Below are 9278 nucleotides of genomic sequence, written 5' to 3'. Positions count from 1 at the left end.
CATCTGTACTTAAGAGCACCAGAGCCCCCACGAGGCCTGACCCCGTCAACATGAGTTTGGCAACCTGCCGTACAAGTGAAAGCTGTGGGCTGGGGCGTCGGACGGCCTGCGTGGAGTTCTGGCTCTGGCACCAACTAGCTGCAACACCTTCAGCAAAGCACTTATCCATGCCGAAGTTGCTTTGTCTGTAAAATCAGAACCCTTCAGAGGATTCCTGGAAGGGCTGAATGAGGTAAGACTCGTGATGTGTTTAGCAGGGTGTGTGTTCAGTACCTGGCAGCTGTGAACTGATGGAGCCTGGAAGGGAGAGAGCAGGTGCAGGGCAGACCACGCAGGAGGCTTCTCGTCACCAATGAACATTTATTGAGTGTCCACATGTGCACAGCTTTGAACTTGGTGATCACAGAACGTACTGGGGGAGGGTAGGGGGCAGGGAAGCAAGGGATCAGGTGTGTGTGTGGGGGTCCCCCTGGGTTCATAAGAAAGGTAGTCCCTGCTGGAGCCGCCAGTCGCGTCTCTCTGCAGAGAGGAGTCATAGCAGGGATGGGGGTTAAAGCCAGGCACCACGATGGCAGTGGGGTGCAATCACTGGGGAAACATGCGGATTCTGGGGAAGTGTCCCTCCTGTTCCTGGCTCCAGCCAGGTCAGATGGCACCAGGGGGACAGGAATCAGATGCTCAGGTGTCCAAGCAGGGATAAGGACAGGCAAAATAAATAACCCCCTAACCCCCATCGTCACTCTGCTGCAACATGACACAAAGGTTTAAAGATCTGGGCCTAGGGACTTCTGGATCCCTTCAAGCAAGCTCAGGTAGAAGGAGGTTTCCCCACCCCCCACCAGGCCTGTCTGCCCCAGGTCGCCGTAGGATGGGGGCAGTTCAGACCCTGGGTCACTGAAGTTGATAGGAAGAACTGCGATGTCAATGGCCTAAGCCTGCTCTCAAGGGCAAGAGCCAAAGGGCCAATTTTAAAGGACGTGGACCTGGGGGGCCAGAGGAGGCACCACAGCCAAGGGGAGCCCACGCCCTGGCCGGCAGGGCACATGGGCTGAGGCAGTCTGCTCCTGCCAGCCCTGTCCTACCTTGGAGCCTCCCTCCTGCGGGGGAGCCAGACATCGGGCACAATGATACCTAGTGCCCCCCTCCCTGGGGGCTGCTCCAACCTTCCCCGGCCTCGCGGGGACAACCACGTTGATTTCCAAGCCGATCCCTGCCCCCGTGGGGGCCTGAGGGGCGGAACGCAGTTCCTTACACTTGAGGGGTGGGCATCATGCCCTTGCCCTCAGAAAAGCCAGAAAGCTGGGGTGTTTTGTGGGGGAAGTCTGGGGAGGGGGGTTCCAGTTTGGGGGCTTCAGGGAAGATGCCTCCTCCCTCCTTCCCTCGCTGCCCGCCCCTGGGTCTGTCCCCGGTGGACACCCCTCAGGGCTCTGCCAGGCACTGCTCCAAGGCGGCCATGCGGTAGTGGCTGGCCGTCTCCTCGCCCGCCTGCAGCCTCATGGCCTCCCGGCACAGCCGATTGGCCCGCGCCAACTCCACCAGGACACCCTGATAGGCGGCTACCATCTCGGGCTTGACAGAGTTGGGGCTGACACTGCCTAGCAGCTGGAGCAGCTCCTGTGGCCAGCGGGAGCGCAGGGCAGCGGGGGCCAGCCAGGGCAGCAGCGGCACGCAGCCAGTGAAGGCCTGCATGCCCAGGAACCAGAGCTCCTGCAGGTCGGCCCAGATGCCCTCGTACTCAGGGGACAGGGCTAGCACTGCCTGGTCTGAGCCCGGGGTGGCCCGTGCCACGTGGGATTGCGATAGGAAGAGGATGGCGGCTGCGAAGAACCCTCGAGATGCTGGTGTTCCCTGAAGAGCTGTAAGGCATGGAGGGAGTGGGGCATGAACCAGATAGGCCAGCTGCTGTGCTCGACCCTTCCCTAGCCCTCTGTGTGGACACACGCAGGAGCCAGGGCACAGCCTGGAATCATACTGCCTGTGTTCAAACCCTACCTCTAATGCTCACTGTGTGACCTTAGGTAATTAACCTTTCTGGGTCTGTTTCTTCACTCGTAAAATGGGGCCAATAGTGCTCATCTTAGAAATTTGTTGTGAGAATTAAACGTGATCATCTTGGTAGACTCAAGCACCAAGACCTCTACTGGCACAGGAGGTGGGGGTGAGCCAGAGTCAGATGTGAGAGAGCCCCTTAGGGTTCTGCACACACAGCTCCTACACAGGCCAAGGGAGCTGCACCAGTTTGATCCTTGGGCCATAAGAGGGCACCAGAGAGGAACATGAGCAAGTGACCCGGCTTTGCTTACCAGCTGCACAGAGGGTGACTCTCACACTGCAGGTGCTCTCCAGGAGGCTGTCAGCCTAACCTGGTGGTATTTGTGGGTGAGCCAGAACTGGGACCATGACACTGGGGGCTATGGAGATGCAGCCCGGGACTGAGTGCAGAGTGGGCTCCTGGTGCACAGGGACGTGTGCCCCTTCCCATGGCTGGGTACCCCGCTGGGATCCCCACACAAGGAACACAGAGGCAGTGGAGGGTACCGGTACGTTATGCCCTGTTCCCAGGCATCTGCTCAGCTCCTACAACCTGACAGATGGGGCACAGGGAACAGGCAGGGACAGAGGGACCCAAGCAGACACCCACAGCCAAAGTGGGAGACACACAGGGCTGCCGGGGCTGGAGGGGAAGTCCCTTCCCCTGCAAACAGCCAGAGTGAGGCAGAGCTAGGGAGAAGGTGTGCATAAAGGGACACCAAGTGCTGAAGCCTGTCACTGACGGGGGTGAGGTGCCGAGCAGAGCAGAGAAAAACATCAATGGAAGGAAGTCAGGTTTCTGACTCAAGGCCTGGGTGGGGGCGGCTCCACCTTGAAAACACTGGATTCAGATTCCTGAGGCTGCCAGGGATTCCAGGTGCCTATGCCTGTGCCTGTGAGCAGGCCTGTGCTTAACACCCACCAGACCTTGCCTTAAAAGTCTTTAGAAGAAAGAGAATGTTAGCATTTTGGGAAGAAAGGTGGGGGTGGGGGATGGAGATACACTGCAAAGATTTCCTCTTGATTAGAAAATTCTGCAAAACCATCTTCTGAAAATGGTGAGTTTTGCCCCAAACACAGGAGGTCCACCCAGGTGTTCTGCCCTCACCCGTTATGACTGGGTGCCGAGGTCTTACCTGGAGACGTGCTAAGGAGCCGGGCCATGAGGAGGCCCAGGGTGGCCACGTTAGCAGCCAGAAGCAGCCTTCCCTGTTGCTGCACTAGTGCGGGTAGCGACGTCATCAGGGTGTTCATAAGAGATGTGAAGCAGGCGTCACGCCTGGAGAAGAAAGAGAGGAAGGATGAAGGTAGGTGGGGGTCTAGCAGAGTCAAATCAAGCCCCTGGCAAGAAATTAGGCAGCAGGGTGAAGAATTAACTTTGGGCACCAAACACAGCAACTGTGGGGCAGAGATTGGAGCAGGTAGACATGCTGAGATAGTACCTGGGGGTTCCAGATATGCCAAATCCTCATGTGGAGCTGGTTGTATCTACTCTGAGACCCCCATGCTACCACTAACAGAAATCCACAAACATGGAGGGCAAAGTAGGAGACTGTGAATTGAGGCAACTGGGCAGCTCCCTTTGCCTCCTCTGGCCTCCTCCCCCACCACCTCTCCCGAGCCCCTCACTTGATCAGCCCCGGTGCGGTGACCACGAGGTTGAGGAAGATGTGGCAGCAGGTCTGCAAACCAATCTCCACGCTGTCGGGCAGCACCGAGGTGTCGTGGCCAGGGGATGTGAGCTCCCACTGCTGCAGGAAATACTTGCACAGAAGCGAGGGGGCCCCTTCCTTGATCAGGATCTCCCGGGGCCCATCTTCCACGGTCAGGTGGCACCAGCCGGGCAGGAGGAGCCTGGGGATGTGGAAGGGACAGATATGTGTGGGGTTGGGAGAGATGAAGGCACATAGATTCCCTTTTTAGGGCACCTTGCCTCAGAGAAATGGAAGTAGGGGAGAAGGACACATCCTCACAGGTACTACAGAAAAAGTACAAGCTTCAGAGTCGCACAACCCTGGACCAAACTTGGGCTCTGCCACAAGGTGTGACTATGGGCAAGTGACTTTAATCTCTATGAGCCTCAGTTTCCTCATCTTTCATATGTGAATGAGACTTATGTTAGATTTACCACGTGGACCAAATGAGATCGTTTTGGTAAAGGGTATAGCAAAATACCTGGCTCGTAGTAGGTGCTCAATAAGTATAAGTTCGCTTTTAACTGAGAAATCTGGGGTTGGCAAGTGACACTTGGCAGCCGAGGAGTCCTGTGGGAACAAGCCCCCCAAAACAAACAGAAATAACCCTAAGGGAAATCTCATGGCCCAATCGGGAAGCCTGGCATAGCCCAGTTTGTAGGGAGGGGTGTCCTTGCGTTATACTTTTCTGTAGAATGATCTAGCCGGACAGACTGTAACTACAGACTCACCGGAGAGCGTCTCCTGGCCAGGTGGGCCCTGGGGTGGTGGGGGAGATGGCCAGGTTGGCCACCTGCTGGGTAAGGTCATTGGCCTCCTCGGCCTCCTCGTAGAGGGTCTTGGCATAGCGGACGAGGAAGGGCAGCAGCTGGCACACCTCCTTACGCAAAGATGAGGTCTCCTCAGCCAGCCAGGCACCCAGGATCCGCACGGAGGCAAACACAAAGGGCTCCTTCTGCTTCTCTGACCCCACCTGTTGTCACAGGACCCCCTTGAGATGGAACAGGACCAGAGACCCTCCCCTGCCTTGCCAGAGGCCAGCCAGCTAGAAATAATACAACTAGAAGGGAATTCTGGCCTGTGAGCCTTTCAAAGGCAGACCCCAACCCTTATTCTGTCCCATGAACCCAGCACCCAACACATGGTAGGGACACATATGAGGGTCTGGCACAGAGTGAGCAGGGCCCTCCATGCACGTCTGCTAAGTGAACTGGGCCTGAGTGAACTGAGTGACATGCCCCTGTACTCGCTGAGGCTCCAGTCACATCTCCCTATCTCCCTACCTCTAAAATGTCTCAAGGCTAGAAGGAAATTCACAGGTCAAAAGCTAAGTCGCACGCCCTTTACAGCAGCTCTGACCTGGGGCAGGAGGGCAGGTTCCTGGCTACCGTGTACATGAGGGGCTGCTCTCTTTTGGGCTAAATCAGAAAAAAGACATGAGCTTAGCACGGTGCATGGAATATACGGCTGGTGAGCTCAGCGGCTGGAGCAGGCCATTAAAGAGACCAGAGTTGTGACTGAATGCCTGTGGGACGGGACAGCTGGCCTCTCAGGCGGGAAGGCAAGAGGGGATGTAGGGGAGGCAGACAAACTGATCTAGCCGGACCTCTCCAGAGGCCAGGAACCAGGCAGCTCTGCTCCTCTTCCTTGCACCGCTGGAAGTTTGGGTGTATGCGCATATAAAATAATGCTGTGGAGTGAGCAGAACAGGCTGCTTCAATTTTGTGTGCATGTGTTGGGGAGAGGTGTGTGGCGTGTAGTGTATGTGTACTGGGGGGAGCGTTTGAGTGGGAGGTTACTGTGTTGTGTGTGTGTACTGTGATGTGAGTGCACATATGGTGTGTGGTATGGTGCTTGTGTGGAGGGAGGGAGAGAGAGGGAGGTTGGGCCGCACGCTACTCCCTGGAGTGCTGGCTACAGTATCAGCTTGTGTGGACATGCAGCTTCACTGTCTCCCCATGGTTCCCCTCCCGCTTGCCTCCCAGCTCCAGCACTGGCTTCCCCCATGCTGGGCCCCCTCTGTGGGTCACTGCACACTCACCTGTAGCAGGTAGTGGATGACAGCCCCTATGGCCTCCTTCATGACGCTCACAAGCTGCACCTTCTGTGGCTCCTTGAGCAGTGACTGCTCACAGCGAGTGCATTCCTGGATCCCCAACTCCATGAGGGCATAGCAAGCGGTCACCACATCCTCTTTCACCTCTGTGCCCGTCTCCTCCAGTGCCAACCGCACTTCCACGCACGCCAGATTCACCAGCAGGGCCAGGAACTTGCTCCCAGAGCTGCCCGCCGGGATCCAGTCGGAGCCGCAGGCGTGTGCCAGGCGGGCTGCCAGCTTCAGTGCAGGGTTGCGCTGCCAGGAGCTCAGCTTGCTTCCCAGGATGCGTGCCAGCCCAGCCTGCAGATCCCGGTAGCATTCAGGGGGCACGGTTGTCGGGGGCAAAAAGAGGGGCAGCAGCTGGCAGAGCTCAAACTTGCTGGCATCCTCAGCTTTCTGGAAATCCTCACTGAGGCCCCGCAACACGGCCAGCAGGTCGGGCTCTGCCTCCTTCCAGCACTGTGTCTCGGCAGCAGCCAGGAGCCCCACCAGGAGTGCCAGGGCCTGGTCAAAGCCATAGCCATGCCCCAGGTATGCCTGGCACAGGGCAGACACAGTGCCACCAGCAATGAGGTGCCGAGGCCCTCTGGGTGTGCCTGCTACAGCTGTCAGGCACTGGTAGGTGTCGTCAATCATGGAGCGGCGGGCAGCATCGTCCGGGTCCCCTCGGGCTGTGAGGAAGGTGCTAAGAATGGGAATCTTGTTCAGAACTTGGGGATGGACGGCCAGTTCGGGGTCACTGCAGAAGCAGGCCAGCAGGGCCACGCCTAAAGCCCGGAGGACATGGTCAGGGCAGCCATCTGGTGCCTCCTTGGTGGTCAGGAGACGATTGGGGAAGGTGAAACCGACAGCATCGAAGATCCGCCGCCGAGTTTTGGCATCTATGTCACCTGCTTTCACTGCCTTGGTCACCTATAAGGGGTATGTGCTATCATCAGGATGAAAGGAAGAAGTGGCAAAGATTGTCCCTTTCCTGCACCCCGGGGCACTGAGGACTAGCAGGATGAGGTTATGCAACAGGACTCATCTGGGGTCATTTCATCCAGCTCCCTTTTTCTCCTTAGACACAGACAAATGTGACCTCTGGGATCCCTATCATCTGTGACCATCCCATGGAAGTGAGGTCTAGTCTTCTTCAACCATTCATTTGAGCATTTTAACACCTGGCCAGATGAAAAGTTCTTCCTGATGTCTAAATGCCCACAACCTGGGATGGAAGGGGCTTAGAACTCAGTGTTTAAGATCCCCCAAGGATTTAGGGTCCTTCTTTAATTGCTCCCTCCAGAGAAGTCCCTGATCCATTTCTGCCACCTTCTCAGGGGAAATGGCTCCTGTGTCTCGCCGCTCTGCCTGTCAAAACATTTCCCCTTACATTTCACCTAAACACCTCCTCTGCTGCAGTGTGAGCCCTTGACTCCAGAGCCTTCTCCTTGTTGCCATGGCAAACAAGCAGCGGCTGTACTCCCTCCTCCCTTCACCCCCCACACACCAACCCCCCCTTCCTAGCACTGCAGCTCCTGCTCTGCTGTCCCCAGCTTGGGTTCCTCCAATGAGGCTAAGCCCCGAACCAGCTCCCTTTCCTTAACCTACCTACTGCCATCCTGACCCTCCCCAGGACCCCTCCCCAGCCACTTCCAGCCCTGCTACTCTCTCCAAGCCCAGAACAATCATCCCCAGCCCTCAAGTACTCTGCACTAGTTACTACCTGCTGCTGTTACCCTATGAGTCAGCTCCCATCTGCTCTGGGACGCCCCAGAAAACAGACCCAGGCAGCCTCCTCCAAGGCCCCTAGTGCCACAGCCTTATTCAGTCCCATTCTCCCCTTTGCCCCCATTCTCAGGGGAGCAAAAAAGAGCACAAAGGTAGGGGTCTTGGTCTTCTTTGGTGCCAACAGGCTTGCTAGCACTACCAACGTATCCTTGGGGACTCACTGACCCCATTCCTTGGGGGTCCAACCGCCCAGCCCTTCCCACCTCCCAATTCTCAGCCAGTTCCTTACTAGCAGCAGGGCTGCAAACTGCTCGCTGTCATTCTTGGCCTCACGGAGGGCTCCCAGGTAGCGCTCCAGGGTGGGGTTTCGGCTCTCTGCCTGGTTCAGAGCTGGCTCGCAATCCGAGGCCATGATGCCCGCCTTGCCCAACTGTGAACACAAGAGGGACTGAGCATCCCTCTGCAGAGGAGGGACGGGGGTGGGGTGGGGGTGAGAGTGGAGGATGGAGGGAGGGAGGGATTAGCACACAGGGAGGGGAGCAGAGGATCTGGAGGGGTAGGCTCCTCAGGACTGACCTCCCCTGGGGAAGTCCCTTTAAGGGGCTGGGTCTGCAAATCCTTAGGGATGAAGAAGGGACCCTGGTCCAAGGTCACCTCCAGAAAGCGGGAAAGAAGGACCATGCATGCTGCTGCTCAGCTGGACAGCTCTCCTCACCAGTCTCCTGGGGGTGGGCGGGGGCTGGCCCCACTGCTCAGCTGTCCCCCTGGCACCAGAGGCTTGCTTTTATCTCCCTCCACAGGGACACAGGGGAAGTGAGTGGTGAGGACAGACAGGGAGGAATGGAGACATACATGGGTGAAGTTCGATTATCCGGACTCAGGCTGACATGGGAGAAAAGGACACCCTAGGCTTCCTTTCCCCTCTCTTCTTCAGAGGCAGAGATAAGCTTCAGGAGAAGTGAGAATACAAGGTGCTCACCAAGGAAGGCTTGGAGGCCCCTCTGGGGACCCCACCCCTCCAGCCAGGGCTCTCAGTCGCCCCCGCAGGCTCCTTGCCTCCTCTCCTTTCCCTCCCTCGGGTAGAGGCTGCAGCAGCAGCGGCAGCAGCGGCAGCAGCAGAATTAACCCCTTGCGCTCCCTCTTCTCGCCCTCCCCGTCCCGCTACCAGCCTGTGGATGCCGGCAGAGGCTGGAGAAGCAAGAAGGGGTCCCGGATAGTTTCCAGGACAACGGAGAATCCAAAAGCCGGATAATCGAAGCAGGGCTGCTGAGATGGGGAGATGAGAAGGGGAGGAGGGTTCCTGGCGGTCACCACCTGTCCCGCCGCCGCCAGGTCACAACACGACATTGATGAAGTCACGACAGGGCGGCGATGAGATCACACTTCACGATGGCGCGGTGATGTCACGGAGAGATCACGTCAAAATCACGACATGGGAGACAGCCCCCAAAGATGACAGGGCAAATTTTAAAAAAAGATATATATTGAAAAGGGCTGTGACAAAATGGAGTCTCGACAGGGCACGATGGTGTCGCGATATGGTGCGATGGAGTCGCGATAGGGTCCCCGGGGTGTGTCGGCATCGATCAGCGCCGGCTCGGAGAGGCCCCGGCTGGGATGCAGGGGAGGGCCTGAAGGGGGCTGAGCTCACCAGGCTGCGGCCCCGAGCGGCGAAGTCTTCTACCAGCGCGATGCTCCGGGAGCCTCGGGCCGCTGCTCACGCCGCGTTGCCCACTCCTGGATCC

The 9278-nt window shown here is 57.7% G+C and overlaps 1 protein-coding gene across 1 annotated transcript; it reads right to left on the bottom strand.

The window, feature by feature from the left end:
* Nucleotides 1–346: 346 nt before the first annotated feature.
* Nucleotides 347–9159, bottom strand: NCDN (neurochondrin). Its single transcript, XM_012439984.2, has 7 exons — nucleotides 8848–9159; nucleotides 7823–7963; nucleotides 5767–6735; nucleotides 4457–4698; nucleotides 3661–3885; nucleotides 3168–3310; nucleotides 347–1856 (listed from the first exon to the last, which is right to left on the bottom strand). The coding sequence occupies exons 1-7, from the start codon at nucleotides 8878–8880 to the stop codon at nucleotides 1420–1422; spliced, it is 2190 nt and encodes a 729-aa protein (XP_012295407.1). The 5' UTR covers nucleotides 8881–9159; the 3' UTR covers nucleotides 347–1419.
* Nucleotides 9160–9278: the final 119 nt, after the last annotated feature.

Source organism: Aotus nancymaae, unplaced genomic scaffold (genome assembly GCF_030222135.1).
Source record: "Aotus nancymaae isolate 86718 unplaced genomic scaffold, 86718_ANA_hifiasm-v0.15.2.pri h1tg000053l, whole genome shotgun sequence".
Taxonomy (NCBI): domain Eukaryota; kingdom Metazoa; phylum Chordata; class Mammalia; order Primates; family Aotidae; genus Aotus; species Aotus nancymaae.
This window is presented reverse-complemented; position numbering and strand designations above follow the sequence as displayed.